The sequence below is a fragment of the Hippocampus zosterae genome, chromosome 20 (assembly GCF_025434085.1).
Source record: "Hippocampus zosterae strain Florida chromosome 20, ASM2543408v3, whole genome shotgun sequence".
Lineage (NCBI taxonomy): Eukaryota > Metazoa > Chordata > Actinopteri > Syngnathiformes > Syngnathidae > Hippocampus > Hippocampus zosterae.
In genome coordinates, this window is record NC_067470.1 from 6,896,237 (window position 1) to 6,913,478 (window position 17,242).

General features: G+C 48.3%; 2 protein-coding genes across 2 annotated transcripts; one reads left to right on the plus strand and one right to left on the minus strand.

Annotated features, from left to right (window-relative positions):
• The first annotated feature begins 741 nt into the window (after window positions 1-741).
• oplah (5-oxoprolinase, ATP-hydrolysing) lies at window positions 742-12,063 on the plus strand. Its single transcript, XM_052053740.1, has 28 exons — window positions 742-892; window positions 1,429-1,616; window positions 1,841-2,032; window positions 2,388-2,502; window positions 2,778-2,901; window positions 3,275-3,470; window positions 4,125-4,290; window positions 4,402-4,540; window positions 5,482-5,549; window positions 5,645-5,820; window positions 5,956-6,096; window positions 6,179-6,291; window positions 6,396-6,566; window positions 6,650-6,787; window positions 6,857-6,995; window positions 7,138-7,250; window positions 7,556-7,707; window positions 7,812-7,972; window positions 8,046-8,147; window positions 8,231-8,405; window positions 8,599-8,783; window positions 8,857-9,003; window positions 9,609-9,743; window positions 9,864-10,013; window positions 10,103-10,260; window positions 11,049-11,209; window positions 11,295-11,392; window positions 11,757-12,063. The coding sequence occupies exons 2-28, from the start codon at window positions 1,446-1,448 to the stop codon at window positions 11,907-11,909; spliced, it is 3,939 nt and encodes a 1,312-aa protein (XP_051909700.1). The 5' UTR covers window positions 742-892; window positions 1,429-1,445; the 3' UTR covers window positions 11,910-12,063.
• A 1,826-nt stretch (window positions 12,064-13,889) lies between these two features.
• foxh1 (forkhead box H1) lies at window positions 13,890-16,288 on the minus strand. The gene is made up of 3 exons (XM_052053741.1): window positions 15,793-16,288; window positions 15,215-15,319; window positions 13,890-14,975 (listed from the first exon to the last, which is right to left on the minus strand). Exons 1-3 carry the CDS (start codon window positions 16,237-16,239, stop codon window positions 13,989-13,991), a joined length of 1,539 nt encoding a protein of 512 aa, XP_051909701.1. The 5' UTR covers window positions 16,240-16,288; the 3' UTR covers window positions 13,890-13,988.
• Between the last annotated feature and the right edge of the window lie 954 nt (window positions 16,289-17,242).

Genomic DNA, 17,242 nt, shown 5'->3' on the forward strand with positions numbered 1-17,242 from the left:
AATGTAAAGCAGGTTGCTGCATATTTCAGAATCCTGCACGAACTTTGGTCTGATCTCCACAAAGAGGGAAAATGCTGATGATTTATGCCCCGTGAGGCAAACTCTAAATTCGAGTGGTTGAGGAAACACTCCCGTTCCTAAGTGGGACGGCACTGTCGAGTCCAATTAAAAACCAAGGCCAGACTCCAGACTATGAGAGGGCTTTCGCTTTTCATTTCAAATATACGCTGTACTTGCTGCCTTGACAGCGCATAGTTTTATTTTGAAATCCATCCTGCCTATTCCGGTTTGATGACGGTGCCTGGCCGCAGCCTGTCTGAATTGACAAGTCAGCGCATGGAAGATGACATCTGATTGGTTAAAACATCCAACATCAACACCCAAATTCATTACAGGAAGTACAACGAATAATTTACGGTCGCATTTATAGAATTAAATAATAGAATTTAGGTTGTAAATTTAGGTCAGTTCTTCTGCTAGTGTTAAGCTACTTGCAAAAGCCCTGCTGGCTTGAACGTATCACCATTTGCTCGGGAAAAAAAGTTTGACAAATGATATTTAATTCAGCGGGTATTTAAATATTATTTCGGTTTCTCATTGTGTGTGCACATTACATCCGTAAATTGCATAATTGTACCACGTGTTTGGCGAATGCCCTTTACTTTTTATCTTGTCTGACTTATGATTTTTAAGAAGAAACCATCTTTTTTGCTGTTAGGGAGGATTCCAAGTGGGCGGAGCTCCAGATCCGCGTGCGTCTGTGTGTGTGTGAGCGTGTGCGTGCGTGCGTGCAGTTTCAAGAGCAAGCGAGAGAGAGGAGGCGACTTGATTTCAGCACGCGAAAGGCTTCACGCAGAACGACCTTATTGTCGATCATTTTGCGGCTGACGGGTGAGTTGAATCAGTTAGCATTTTATCGACTGCACGGTAACGCACCGCACTCGCAAACACGAACAAAGTCGACCACTTGCACCTCACTCGAGCTGCAAACCTTTTGTGAATACAGTTGTGACGTTGCATGAGGGCAAACTTGCGTTCTATTCCTGACCACATGGATGTACAATAGTATTTTCCCCCCTGCCCCACTCTCATTTTTACACGTGTCATATTTCCGTTCTGCATACTTGTTATGCGTACTGTATTAATATGATGCAACGCGCGTCTCAAATCGTAACTCATTTTGCAGTTGTCGACCAAGTTGCAAGTACATACTGTAGTGCTTAAATGTCAGGCATCTCTTGTAGTTAGCACAAGACCAAAAACAGTCACTGGTTGGAATTATCAAATGTTGACATTTGTACCTCCCACTACTCTTAGCTTCTCAAGTTGCATGGAAACGGCAAATAATAAAATAAATCCATAAACTACGTGTCGTCGGTACAAAATGAGCAGAGCACACACTCCCTCACCCAGATGCGTTCCCCAGGTTGTCCACACTGCTCACCATGGCCCACACTGAAGGGAAGTTTGACTTTGCCATCGACCGAGGAGGAACCTTCACAGACGTGTTCGCTCGCCTACCAGATGGCCGTGAGAGGGTCCTCAAACTGCTCTCCCGTGACCCTCAGAACTACAACGACGCCCCCACAGAGGGCATCCGCAGAGTCTTGGAGGAGGTAAACCTTGATGTCTGAGCTTCAACAACAGTAATCTCCGGCAGTGTTGATCAAAACAGAGCATGGTTATTTTTCCCACTCTACAAGTTTTGGTTTCCCAGCTGACCTTTGGTGAGAGATTATTGCGGATCACGAAAGCGCTGTCAAACAACAATATCACACATGCCCTTGTTTGATTCCTATGTGATACGTTTGAACCGAATTTGCTGTGTCTCGGTCGACAGGAAACGGGACGCGCCTTTCCTCGCGACCAGCCCGTCGACACGTCTCGTATCGGCTGGATCCGAATGGGCACAACGGTGGCCACCAACGCCCTACTGGAGAGGCAGGGGGAGAGGACGGCTCTCCTGGTCACTAAAGGCTTCAAAGACTTGCTGCACATTGGAACGCAGGCCAGGCCGAAGCTGTTCGACTTGGTTGGTAGATAAAGATTGGAGATAACCCGGGTTGTTTGGTCATCTTTCCAAGAAGCGTCTTGGAGTTTGCCCCTTGACCAGTGAACCATTAATGGTGAAATAGTTGTTTTTCCTTGAGGGTCAGTGTTGGAGGATGAACAGAAGTCATTTGTGCTTGCGTAAGGTGTCATTTACAGTTGTTTAAATGATACTCTGATCCCACCTTGCTCTACAAAGGACGCATGTACGTCCGTATGTCTCTACATGTACCTTCCTATCGATTTATCTTCGCCGCTCTGTATATGTCCTTCATTGGGTTTTTTTTTGCACATTGTCCAGTTTGACGGAACGTCTCGCATAATATGTGCATACACAGGAGGTGTCAGTGCCTGAAGTTTTGTATGAGGAGGTTATCGAGGTGGATGAGCGCGTGGTCCTCAAGCAAGATGGCTGCCTGCTACCCAGGATGGATCGCAAGCGTGTCGTGACAGGTGTACAAATGATCTCCCCACCACATACACTTTTGGAATGTTTTTTTTTTTTTTGGAGCCTAATCAAAATATAATCAATGGGGCATCACTTTGTTTGCATTAAGAGTGCCATCGTTTTTCTTGTTTGCATGTTGTTCCTCAGAATTGTGCCATACTGACAATGCTTGCATTGGCATCAAGCATTCTCTCGTTTTTATTGGCATTATTATACGGATGCTTGTGTGACGCATGGATGTGCTTGATTTGCTTTTTTGGGGGGGGGTGTGTATCTCCAGGAAGCACCGGCGATAGTCTGGAAGTATGGCAGGAGGTTGATCTGGAACGTGTGGAGAAGGACCTGAAAGGAGTTCTGTCCCGTAGAATCACCAGCGTGGCTGTGCTTCTGCTTCATTCCTACACGTCAGTCAGTGCAGCTGCATGCGTTTTACTCTTAAGCGAAGTCTACGTGGTCAAACATGAAAAGAAAAAAAAAACAACAACAAAAAAAGCTCCCTACCTCTGCGGCCTAAAGATCTACGTCCACAAACAATGACGTTTGAAGAAAATCCCTGTACACGTGAAACCGTATTTGTTGGATCGAAAGTGCGTTTTAAGCCAATCCAAAGCCAGCGTTTGCAGAGAACAATGCGTTTTGGATCATGAGACCTTGAGGAGAGATACAGACTTCTCCCTCCAAACGGCATCAACTGGTTTTTGGACGCTCTTAGGTTATAGAACCAGTGAGCTGTGACTGCAAATGTCCTTTTCCCCGTCAAATCTCTTTCCACCTCAGGTGGTCCGACCACGAGAAAGCCGTGGGCGCCCTGGCCCGTCGGCTGGGTTTCACGCAGGTCTCTCTGTCCTCCGAGGTCATGCCCATGGTCAGGGCGGTCCCCCGAGGTTACACCGTCTGCGCCGATGCCTATCTCACCCCCAAAATCCGGGAGTATCTTAAAGGCTTCACCTCTGGGTTTAAGGGGGCTCTGAAGGTAAGCTCTTTTACTTCAGCGTTATGTCGTCAGTCATGAACGTAGAAAGTGTGACGTGTTGATTCTTAAAACGACATGGTCATTTCAGAATTGCAACAGAATCGGGAACGGAACTATCAATCCATCTCGTTATTCTTGTCTGTTAAAGCAGAGCCCGCTTGATTAATACCATTTATGCAATTGGTAGCCGGGTTGAAAGGACACAAAACGTGTGATTACAGCAGAGCTCTAGTGGCTGGGGAAATTGGCAAAACCATTTTGCACTGAATGCCTTCTTTGAAATGAGACGTGCTAAGTAACAGCAACAATGACGGAGAAGGAAGTTCAAGCATTAACTCTGGGAACGCGGCTGTTGGCACGCTCCAGAGACAAACTTTAGACTGACTCCGACTAGCTTGAAATAGTGTTCTGTCCTACTTCCTTTACCGATGGAAAAGCAAACTTTTCCCCTTTTTTCCGGACATTATCCCCAAAAGTAGTTGGGCAGGGGCTAAAGTTATTATCCGTCCATATATAGTAGATTGACTACATGTCATGTCAACGTCAAATGAATCGGTGCAGAAGATGGGTGAACTGATCGTTTTTAATACGACACCAAAATGTGCCCGGTGTCTTCCCACAACCGTTTAATCTCACCTTACCCGTTGTCACCAGGATGTGGACGTCCTGTTCATGCAGTCGGATGGCGGTCTGACTCCCATGCAGCAGTTCTGCGGTTCGCGCGCCGTCCTGTCCGGCCCAGCCGGCGGAGTCGTCGGTTACGCTGTCACTTCTTGCAGCCAGATGGAGAAGAGACCTGTGATTGGCTTTGATATGGGTGGTAAGTCCCGCCTACGCTTTGCTATGTGCAGTATGAACATTTGTCTCATGACAAAAAAAAACAGCCATTCTGTGGCCACAAAAAAAAATGCTGCTTTCTCGACCTCCGCAGGCACATCTACCGACGTGAGTCGTTACGCGGGCCAATTTGAGCACGTCTTTGAGGCGACGACAGCCGGAGTCACCCTTCAAGCGCCTCAGCTCGACATCAACACCGTTGCGGCGGGCGGAGGCTCGCGACTCTTCTTCAGGTCTGTCGTCGACATGTTTGCACTTGGTTACTGTGCTTACGGAGATTTGTTTTTCCAGGTATCTGCTACAGTTGTGTTTATTTTTCCCACTCTGTACTGTTACGCGATACGTTTGAAAATATATGGGGGCATTAGATAGTCTTATGTTTTTTTTGTGTGTGTTTTTGCTTTGTTGCCCAATTGTATCAAAACGCACAGGGGGTTTTAGTCACTCATGAACACAAACGTACAGTGTGCAGAGAGTCAAGAAGCAAGGTAGAGTGTCCCGTAATGCAACAAAAATCATGCAGAGTGACGGCGCTATATGAGATTTAAAAAAAAAAAAGAAGACATTAATCGATTGGCTCATTGATTTAGATCTTAGGAACATGGGGGGGGGAAAAACATTGAGACAGCAGGGACATTGAGAAACACAAAGCAGGCAGCATTTACACGCAAAGCTGCAACAGATTCAGAGAAGCCTGATTTAAGAGAATTGCTCGAAGTCAAGAACTCTTTTTCAGGCATATCTTATTTTATGCCGTCCACTTCAAGCTTCTGGCAATATTCTGAGAAATGGAGAGAGAGAGAGAACAGTGCACTATGAAAGTCATTGAAAGCGGGAAACTATGATTACCTATATGTGAGGGTGGGGGGGGGTGGGTTCGTTATGCCAAATTAGCAAAATGGGTATTTTATGGGATTGACCGTAATAATGTGTTTTTTTCTTTAAAGTCTGTACTTTTTTCCTTTGACTTGAGTCTTTGAATCAGAACTTTAGACTATTAACAGCATTTTAAACACAAGTATCGGGTACTTCAAGTAAGTGTACTTCAACTCAAGTGACAGAGCGTGAGCACATTTCACACGATTGCGTTGCGGCTATGTGCAGTAAATATTGGCATGACGTCGTATGTCTTTGCTAACGGGTGTTTGTCTTCTCATTTCGCTTTCCTTGTCAGGTCAGGGATGTTTGTTGTTGGACCGGAGTCTGCCGGTGCGCATCCGGGACCGGCCTGCTATCGGAAAGGTAATGGACGAAACCGTCAATGATTTCACGGTGTTTTGACATGTGTGCATTGCGCTGGTGAAACGTAACCTGACATCCCTTTTGGATTTTCCTAGGTGGTCCTCTGACTGTGACGGATGCTAACTTAGCTCTCGGCCGCCTCCTCCCTTCCTTCTTTCCCAAAATCTTTGGGCCCGGCGAGAACGAACCTCTATCCCTGGAAGAGACAATGACGCATTTCCGTCGTCTGACCGAAGAAATCAACCACTTCTTGTCCTCTAACCAATCACAAGTATATTGTGCTCATGTTTAGGCCAATTTGAGCAACATACAAAGTTGTTTTAAACGTGTGTGTGTGTGTGTGTGTGTGTATATATATATATATATATATATATATATATAATTTTATTGACGTATTTATTTACAGGCTAGCGCAAATGGCACAAACCCCTCAAACAATGGTACTTTACCCAAAAGCCAGTCTGAAATGACTTTGGAAGACGTGGCCATGGGATTCGTCCGCGTGGCAAATGAGGCCATGTGTCGGCCAATAAGAGCCCTGACGCAGGTATCCGAGTAACGGGGGTCGACTTTTTTGCATTTGGGTCGGCGAAACGGGTTGAACGTTAACTAGCGTCTATGCACTCAAGGCAAAGGGCCATGACACATCACAGCACGTGTTGGCGTGTTTCGGGGGCGCCGGTGGCCAGCATGCCTGCGCGATCGCCCGAGCCCTTGGGATGAAGACCGTCTTCATACATAAGTAATCATGACACCATCATTTTTAGTTTGTGATATTTGTCACTTGCTTGCTGTACGGCGTCTTTTTTTATTTTTTGTTATGTTATTTTTTGCTCGTGCCTTTAGGTACAGTGGCGTGCTGTCAGCCTACGGTCTGGCTCTAGCGGACGTTGTGGAGGAGGTCCAGGAGCCGTGCTCGCTGCGGTATGAAGGCAGCTCTTTCGGCGAGCTTGACCGTCGAGTTGATCTGCTCTCCAAGCGCTGCCACGACGCACTGTGCGCACGTGGCTTCAACGGGTCCGTCTCGCCCCGTTTGCTTCTTGCGAGACGAATGTTGCCGTTTTGTCACTTGGCATTCAAAATCTTTTGTGTCCTGTCAGTGGCCAGATAACCACTGAGGTTTTTCTCCACCTGCGCTACGAGGGCACAGACTGCGCTCTCATGGTGACCGCAACCGGCTACCCCCGCAGCGAACAGACTTGTCAAGCTGGCGACTTCCGCGGTGCCTTTACACAAAGGTTTGCGTGCTAAGATTTCGAACGCGTCTGCCCAGTATGACACTCAGCGGAGGCTTTGTTCTTGTCTAGGTACCTAAAGGAGTTTGGTTTCACCATCCCAGAGAGACCCATCATGGTAGATGACATCAGAGTGAGGGGCTGCGGCAAGTCGGGCATCAAATTGACGTACAAGCCAAAGAAGGGGCGTGGTCAGGCCAAACCTGTCACGGTATTTGGACTTTTTTTTTTTTTTTTTGCTAAATGAAATGGGGGGGAAAAAAGGACATCCCGACTGCTTACCTCAAATCATACTCTCTTGTGGTGTCGACATGTGCTCAATGACAATGTATCACCATTGCTCTTACTCCTAGATGACCAAATGCTACTTCGAGAACGGTTACCATGACACTGCGGTGTATCTGTGGGAGGAACTTTTTTGTGGTCAAGCCATCCTGGGACCGGCCATTATCATTGACAAGAACAGGCACGGGCACTTGAGTTACGCTTTCAATTAGCCGTGGCTTTGTCATTGTTGTTGCTACACCCCCGCACAGGTATGCGTGTTTTGCTGTCCGTCGTATTGCTTGCCGGTATTTGCCCCGTTTGTGTCCTTAACGAGGTGACCGCAAAAAAAGAAGTGTGATTTCGTTGCCCTTCCACAAAAGACGTCATCGTGAAAAATGTCAATCAAATGTAGGCGTGAGATTTATTGAAAGGCAGACCCCTCGTATTGGGTTTTATTCCATTTTGTCTGTTTGGCTGATGAATAGTTTTGCATTTCCTCCTCAGCACCATCTTGGTGGAGCCTCGCTGTGAGGCCTGTTTGACAGAAAGTGGGGACGTGTGCGTGACAGTTGGCTCCGACCCCCACTGCGCGGTGGGCACGGAACTCAACACGGTGCAGCTTTCCATCTTCTCCCATCGCTTCATGAGCATAGCAGGTTGGCTGGCAACAGGATCGGCAACAAAACAAAAGCCCCTCCTATTAATACATATACTCAAAAGAAGTCATCCGTGAAAATACCGACCTTTTGCGGGCCTGCAGAACAAATGGGCAGAGTTCTGCAAAGGACTTCCATCTCGACCAACATCAAGGAGCGTCTCGACTTCTCCTGTGCCGTATTTGGACCAGACGGCGGTCTGGTCTCAAACGCGCCCCACATTCCTGTCCATCTTGGCGCCATGCAGGAGACCGTCCAGTACCAGGCATGGAAGCTTTTCGCGCTGTGCACTTGAGCTTGTTTGACCCCAAAATATTCAATTCTGCTTTTCTGATTAGATCTTATCTCTGGGGGATAAACTAAAAGAAGGAGATGTGATTCTGAGTAACCACCCGTGTGCCGGCGGCAGTCACCTTCCTGATCTCACAGTCATCACCCCAGTCAGTCACTGCCCCGCAGAGTTTGTCTTGTTTCTCACCTCGCCCTGCTTTCCGACAACCAACACTCCCTCCTTGAATTCCAGGTCTTTCAGAAAGGTGTAAGTGGGCCGGTGTTCTTTGTAGCCAGCAGGGGGCACCATGCCGACATAGGAGGCATCACTCCTGGCTCCATGCCCCCACACTCCACCTCCCTGCAGCAGGAGGGAGCCGTCTTCATTTCCTTCAAACTGGTAACAGGCGGAGTCTTCCAGGAAGAAGGTAGGCCAAGAACAAACGATTCGTCGTGTTTGTATTTCTTTTTCAATAAAGACATTAATACATTGGTCACGATAAAAGAACCACAGGCTCCCAATAACGCGCAGTGCATGCAGCTTGACATTTTACATTCATTTCTTCCCACAACGCTTTTGTGTCTTGCTACTTGCCGGGGCTCTGGCTGTCCGCTCACCAGCGGTGACGGAGGCCCTGATGGCTCCGGCCCGATACCCGGAGTCGTCGGGAACTCGGAACCTCCACGACAACCTGTCGGATCTGCGCGCTCAGGTAGCAGCCAACCGGAGAGGCAGTCAGCTGGTGGGGGAGTTGATTGACTGCTACGGTCTGGCAGTAGTTCAAGCCTACATGGCCTACATCCAGGTAACGACGACTCCCGAGAACAAAACGGCAGAGTGGAGACCTGTGGTAATGGCGTGGCCACTGCCCGTCGCAGAGCAATGCGGAGCTGGCGGTGAAGGACATGCTGAGAGATTTTGCGCGTCGTCGGCGACAACAGACCGGCTCCCTCGAGGTGGAGTCCGAGGATTTCATGGATGACGGCACCCCGATCCGCCTGCGGGTCCAGATTAACGAAGATGAGGTGATGACCTAACGGAGTCGACGCCATCTTGCCAGTGACCTGACATCGTGATTCCCACTGACCATCGAGGTTTTGTCTGGGCATATGCAAATTTTAATGTAGCACAAGCAGCTCAACGGCAGAAAGTTTCAGTGTGCGTTTACTACACCGCCACTGCATTTCATTTCGTACCGCCTGCCTTCTGTTATCTTACATATTACTGTACAAATGTCGATGGACACTATTGACTGTGTTCCTATCATGGCAGTCACTTTGACTTTTAGGACTTTCAGGATCGAGCTGTCTTATCCAGTCTATAATGTGTGCATAAATTTATGACGTCCGCTCGAATGAGAGGCAAAACCTCTTCGGAGGGAACCAGAACAGTCCGGTTGCAATCGATTCAATGGCCTCAATGAACGAGAATATTCACAGGCATGCTCGTGCCTATTCTCCATCCTCCATGAACAAGGACGTACCCCGCTTCACTCTTTGTAGAGAAGACGGAATGGTGTTTTGGTCAAAAACCCTCCATCGTGAAACACACTCCCCAAAATTTGTTGCCATGCAACCAAACAAGTTTTCAGAGTGAATACGTGAGCATTGATAGCCTTTGACCTCGACAGGGCACTGCCGTGTTTGACTTCACTGGGACGGGCACGGAGGTTTGGGGCAACTGCAATGCTCCACGTGCAATTACCCTCTCGGCACTCATCTACTGCCTGCGCTGCATGGTGGGACAGGACATCCCCCTCAATCAGGTCTGATGCTTCTTTCTCTTTGGTTTTCATCTCAAATGTCTGGGACATCCATCGCACGAGTTGAGCCACAAAGCCATGAAATGAGCTGTTTGAATGCTTTTCTCCCCCACACGCACTCAGGGCTGTCTTGCCCCGATCACAGTCGTCATCCCCCCGGGTTCCATCCTGCAGCCTTCAGAGAATGCCGCTGTGGTTGGTGGGAATGTGCTCACGTCGCAGAGAGTTGTGGACGTCATTTTCAAGGCATTTGAGGTCTGCGCCGCCTCCCAGGTAAGAATGGCTGGGATTCGATGACGTTAAGATCGTCATTGCGTTTGAGAAGTGGCCCTCGTCTGACAACCCACATCCTTTGTTCTCAGGGTTGCATGAACAACGTTTCATTTGGCAGCGACAAAGTTGGCTATTATGAGACCGTCGCTGGTGGCGCCGGGGCGGGGCCAAGCTGGAATGGGAGGAGTGGCGTTCACAGTCACATGACCAACACCCGCATCACTGACCCAGAGATTCTGGAAAAGAGGCAAGACATGAGATTTGGTTGAACAAAAGATTCATTAAAGCCCTCTCTGATATAAAACGATTGCTTTGATGCCATCTTGGAGTAGTTTGATGCCAAGGAACTATGTTGGACTGAGGGCCGAACGCTTCATTTCGTCAGCCCATAGCCCCGTCTAATAGGAAAGCGGTGTTTGTCCACAACATTGCTACCTCTATAAACCTTTTAGGGCCGTTGTCATTTACTCGTGGCGCGCCTCGAGCGTAGAAATTCTGGATAGACCATTGGGTCTCAACTCTTATTATCCTGGGACCAGCATCTTTGAGTTTTAAGGAAGCTAAAAACCCCCAAAAAGTATTTTTTGTTTGTTTGCTGCCTCTGAAAATAGATGTACAACACGTTATATTTCTTTAACTCTCTTTCAAATAAATTTGACGGTTCCACCTAAAGCATTTTGCTTGCTCGCTAACCAAAGGCCGAGCTGCGCTGACTATGTCTACATAATCCTGTAAACTAGTGACTAGAGCACAAATGAGTAACATTTCCTGTCGCTTAATGAATATCTTCCACGTTGGTTACTTGGCGCGGCTCTGTATTGTACGTAGTAAAACAGAATACAAGTACATGTAATGTTTGAAGCGCTGTCCGCGATTCAACCCAAAATGGGTGCGCGACCCACTCTTGGGTCCGGACCTACCAGTTTAGACTCATCGGTGTAGGTCAATTTTATGTCAGGGTTTCCATGCAACAAGTAGCAAAGCATTGCGCAATCTAGTATCACAGCTAAGTTGTGCGCCGACTATCTTTGTTAGGTACCCTGTGATTTTGGAGCAGTTCTCTTTGCGACCTGCTTCAGGAGGTGCGGGGAAGTACCGTGGAGGAGACGGTGTGATTCGGAAGCTCTTATTCCGGGACAAAGTCGTCCTTTCTGTACTGAGCGAGAGGCGAGCCACGCGCCCCTATGGCCTTGAGGGTAACCCCATTGAAACTGACTTTCAAAATGTCAGGTTTGAATTGCGTAACCCTTTTCAACAATGTTCTCTTTCTCTGCTGGTCAGGGGGTGAAGCCGGTGCGGCGGGTCTGAACCTGCTTCACAGAGCTGATGGCAGAGTGCTCAACTTGGGTGCCAAGACTAGCGTCGGCCTTCAACCCGGGGTAGGATATCAAAATGACCTCTTTTCGATGAGTTGGATTCCAATGGATATGAGTTCAAAACAGGCGTTCGGACCATTTTAAAAAGGGGTTCTTCAAGCCAGTCGAATAATGACACCCGCAGCGGCTCCTCTTGTTTTATGTTGAGAGGGAAGAAATTTCATCTGTGCTGTATGTTACACATACAGTACATTTGACAATAACGTTTATCCAATCCAATTCCAAATAATATTCAAAAAGATCGGACTCATTTTTACCGTAGCTGATCCAGAACAATTTGGTACACTACGTAGAGAGGCTGGCTCAGCCCGGCGGTTGGGAATCCATGTGCTAATTCCACTGCGCGTGTGTTTGTTTCCATCTACAGGACATGTTCTGCCTCTACACCCCTGGGGGAGGGGGCTATGGGAAAGTGGAGGAAGCAAATAGAAAACTACAGACAAAGCGCAGGCGCTTGAACGAGACTTTCCCCGAGCGAGGCAGCGTCTTTGAATACCGCATGGCACAAGAGGGAGTGTGACAGAGCGGAAACAAAGCAAATATAAGTGGAAAGGTGCGGCGCTTTGAAGGAATGACAAGATTAAGAGTTCGCAGCGAGACGTCTTTTCAAAGGAGGCGCGCAATTGCCACATTGACAAAAAGAGGCGTATTAAAGGCACGCGTTTCTCAGAAAAGCATTCGTCATTTTTTTCAACAAATAATTTAAAGGCCGACGTCTCCATGAGAATTTCGGATGACGACGGCAATGACAGGCACACCTTGCTAAAATACATTTCTAACCATAAATCAACATTTGCAAGGGTTTACAAATCAGCAGCAAAACTTCCACCTTTATCTACCCGACACTTCATTTTTGGTTTGATGGTTTTTTGGCAATTTTTTTTTTTTTAAATGAAGAAATCGGTCAAATTCTTCAATACACCCCTCCCCCCTAAACTGTAGTTTGAATACCGGAATGTTTTGGCTGAACCAAGCACAAAAGGGTCTCGTCACACAAGTCGTACATTTCAATTGGCGTGAGTGATTGCCGAGGTATAGCTCCGCATTGTCTTGTATTTGGGTGGGGCGCATGGGGTGTTGTTTCCCTCCTCCCTTTTTTGGGTGAGGAATGATGCAAGGGGGTGGGGGGGGGCGAGAGCATGGTGAAGGGAGTGCTGGCATGCGTAGGCTGCTGATAAAGAGATAGCGACCACTGCGGAGGAAGCAGCAGGAGGTTGACGGCTGCTGGATTTTGGATGTAAATCAGATGGCTTCTTCGCGCTCACTGCAAATTCCAATTCGGAGCCCGTGCATGGTTGATCAAAGATAACTTCCTTGTTTAGGGATCTCAATTCCTGTGCTCAAACACCATCTGTGGGGCGATGAAGATTGGAGACATGACACCCCCCCCCAACCCCACCCCCTTTGAGCCTTCCCAGAATTATCTCCTTTAGTTTATCAGCTCAAAGTTTGCAAGAGCTGCAGTCTCATTGACACCAGACATGACTAATTCAAGCCTGAGCAACTATCAAAAGAAGGTTCTGTAAAACGCAGATGCCGAGATGTTATGTTTTTTTTATAATTAAACTGTGAATGGAAGAAAGAAAGAATCTTGCAAGAAAAGTCAAATCAGTTTGACTTTGACATACTTAAAAGCTTTAAAGGATGAAGTACCACCTCAGTGTATTTTACACAAATTACATTGAAATTCCAATTCAGAGGACATTTAATATAGACGAGGGAACCGTGTATTTTCCAACAACACTGAACATAACATTTGGACTAAAACAGCATTTATTAGATACCCTGTTCAACACTGTAACATTCCTTAAACAGTTCAACCTCGGAGACAACCTTGAGGCTAAAGGATGCCTTTTTTTTTAAGGACAAAAATATTCCCCCGTCATCACAGTTTGACATTTATAGTTTTGTTAGACAATCACATGACTTCAAAAGAGTGCAAATTCACCCACAGTGCAGGGTGTCCACATTGCCGACAGTATAAAAAACACGAGGTAGAGGTCCAATGGTGGAAAAAATACATTATATATATATATATATATATATATATATATATATATATATATATATATATCTTTTTAAAGTCCAACCTGAGCAATATTTACTTTACAACTGCTACAAGCTTGATTGCTCTGCACCTGAAGTACTGCAGCGTGAATGTCGATAATCAGGCCCTTCCGCGCCCTTCAATGCGCTATCAAAAGCAGTTTAAATTGAATGTCGAAAATGAGTTTGGAACGCCAGAAGGTTTTAGTAGATGCCCCATTTACTGCCCTGCCCTCAAACAATTGTAAAATTCAGTACAAAACACATTCTGCTCTCCAGGAAAGACAATCTTAAAAAAAACAAAAAACTGAGCGAGTAAGGCCGGCACTGCGGTGATAAATAAGCTTTATGTGGGCGTATGCAAATTGTTCTTGTAGGATTGAGGTAGATACATTTGGTTGTACAATATGAGGTAGTTTTTTTTTTCAATGGTGAGTTAAAAGGGGGGGGGGTGTTGTTTGTTTTTGTTTGCACCCGTTACTCAAACAGAAATGTCAATTGTTGTTCGCATGCACTAAAGTGACAGTTTAAAAGAGTCAATAGCTCAAAGGAGTTAATACGGAGCGTATCGGTTTAGGGCCGACCCATTCTGCAGTGCGTAATGACTGGCTGGTTGGTGGTGCGTGTTTTGACTGGGTGGCAGGAGTGCGTCAAACACACTCTTGTTCGGTGGCACGGACTGCAGCATGTTGTCCAAGTCCATGATGAGCGGAGGAGGGGGTTGGACGGAAACCCGTCCGTTGGGGAGGATGGGCCAGTACGTGTGGCTTAGAAAGTGACCCGGCGCCACAGGAGAGCTCCCGTAGCCGTAAAGGGGAAGTCCACCGTGCAGGGGCATGAGAGACCCACCGTTGAACCTCATGCTTGGCGGGGCCACCGCATTGGGTGGGGCGTATTTGGCATAGGAGGTGGGCAGCTCCCAAGGGGCTGCGATAGCATCCCGCCGCGCCGACTTATGGATCGGAGCTTTATATTCCTCATAGCCGCCCGATCCCGCTTGACCATCAGTGGGGAGACGCTTCCCATGAAGGGACGCCCCCTTCCAGTCTTCTTCAGAGGAAGAGGAGGTAGTGGAAGCCGGGCTAGCCGAGCTAGCGGAAACACTGCGGGCAGAGGAGGCGTAACGGGGTCGCGCGGGGGGCGACAACTGGGGGCGCTCCATCTCACCCCAACAGTCTCTCATGCCCACATCCACGACCCCCGAGCCACTAGTGGGACGGAGGCTGTGGAGCAAAGAGTCGATAGCGAAGGATGAGTCCAGCTTGGGTCGGAACAAGTCCTCTTGCGCTGGGGAGAGGTTCCCGGATCGCATGGGAGGGAGGCTGGTCACGGGGTCACCGGGAGGAGGCGGCGGCGGCAGCGGCTCGAATTCTGGCTTGTGTCCCTGCAGGATGTAAGGGGCCAGATCTTGCGCAAAGATGGTCTCATCCTGGCGGGACACGGCTGTGTTCTGCCTCTTTAGGAGCTCCAAAGGAACGCAGCTCAGCTCCACGGCCCAGAAGTTCCCTTTGCCCTGCGGCTTGTTGGGATCTTTTAGCACCTGCGGGTGGGAAGCACGCGTAGAATATGATTATTCAGAGCCGTAGTCCTGCCGGAAGAAGTAGAAATGTGCAAATAGAAGCGCCGTATATGCAGTTTGGCCCAAAACTATCCAGAGCCGAGCTAACCTACAGTATGTTGTCAACGATCCGAGTTAATTCGCATTGTCCATCGGTCGTGTTCAAGTTATGAATGTCAAAATATCATTCATTGGTTGAACTTCCACGTCACCATACAAACCTTAACAAAACAGTCATATGAGGAAAGGTTATGTCGCACAGAATCCCTCCAGCCTTTGTAATTGCCCTTAAAGAACGGGAAGAGGGTGCTGATCTCCTTCAGGATCTGGAACCAGAACAACAAAACAAATCACTGTACAAGTTGCTAATAGGACGACAAGGGGTGAATTTCTCTTGGCGTGGATTCACAAAAAAAGCTGAAAAGAAATGTCCTGTATTTGAGATGCATGTCGAGGCACATGTAGCGCACTGTATCGAATCATGTTCGTGATACAGATGATTTATGTGCGCTTTCTCTGTATCACAAGCTTATCACAGCAAGCCCAATACTGTGATGGCACGGCTGCCAGTCACTCAGCTGTCAATAAGCTTTGCTGTGTGTGTGCGCTTTTTTTTATTTTTAACATTCACACGAAACCTATCGTATAGGCAACAACGACGATATCTTGTTGACTTGAAGAAACGTGCTCTTTGAATGTGTTGTCCGAGTTCATGACTTCCAAAGTCAAACAGGTCCGCGCGTAAAACTAACACCCAAAGCGACATTGCGTGCATTAGCAGTTTGGTATTCCACTCTACCTCCGCTAAAGTTAACTTCTTCTCCGGAGAGCGTTGAATCACCATGGCAATCATCGCCAGGTACGAATACGGTGGTTTGGGGTAGCGCTGATAATTCTTCTTCTTGCCACCTCTTGCGCCGGTCGTCTCCCGCTCGGCGCTCCACGCGTGCCGGGGAACAGTTTCGAGTTCGGGCTCGGCATCGCGAGCGTTCACGCACGACGGCTGCGGTGCCGAGAGTTTCTCCATCAATGCGCCGCCGACGCGACCCCGCGGGTGCGCGACTGCGGGCTCCTCCGAGCTCGGCGGCGGGTGCTGGTTGCTCCGGTGCCGGACCGCTGAGCTCCGCGCTACGTGGCCGGGCGGACAACTTTGCCGCGGGTCCCAGCTCAAGTCGAGCTGGTGGTCTCCGAGTTGGGAGAGAGCGGGCGGTGCCATCAGGTCGTGGCCCGGCCAGCGCTTTGTCATGCTGATGGTTCCGGCGCGTTCGGACGGGAGGACGGAGAGGTCGAGAGAGAGAGAGGGGGGAGAAAGAGTGGGGGGTTGGGGGAGGGCGGGCCAAAGAGTCGGTCCTTAACTTGTGGCAGACTGCTGGCTCCAGGCCGACTATTTGAAGAGCAAACAATTAACAGTTTCATGTAAATCCCGCTGCGTAATCGAGAAGAGAATGACGCGTTATCTGGGAGCAGGATGACTGATCGCCGCGGGGGGGCCGGGCAGGGACTTGTGTGTGTTGCGACTGTAAACCTGCGAATTACCTTCATGATACTATCGGTTTAACGCGCTGATGCGGAGTTTGTTCTGGAGACGCTGCGGATCTGAGCGATTTACGCACGTGAAGATCAAATATTGAAAAGTGACCTTCATCAGTAGTAAACTACAATCATCGATCAGTATGAAGTGATACTGCGGCCTCTGTAAAGGAGGAGCGAGGGGTGTGGGGGGGGGGGCTGGGTTACCAGTTACAGGTGGTAATTTCGATTGAGCCTTACGCGCAATCAACAACTTCTTGCAGGCAATATACAAAAGGAATCTCTCATTTATAATTATTGCATAGCTAACTCTGACACCGTTCGTCCTATTTTTGCAAGCAGTTGCCTTCGGAGATTGTTGCAGTCTATTGTCAGTTAAATTCATCCCGGCGCACCCATTCAATACATTGCATGTTCGGAATTGGATCGTGAAATGCAATGACATTGAAGCAGGAAAACTTGCGCGCCTCACTGCAAGGCTCCGGTTTCCAGCGATGGTGCTCGCCATGCATCGGACTTCTCGGGGGGGTGGGGGTGGACTTTGCGAGTTTCGGGAATGCGCGTCTTTTCTTCCAATTAACGGCGTGCTAATGTGCCAACTCTTGCTTCGCAGCAAGACAGTGAAAACAAGTTGGATTAGGAGAAACCCCGTTGGTCACTGACGCCCCCCCCCCCCCCAAAAAAAAGCCGCTTACTTAGCATGTGAGTAGATTCGGGGG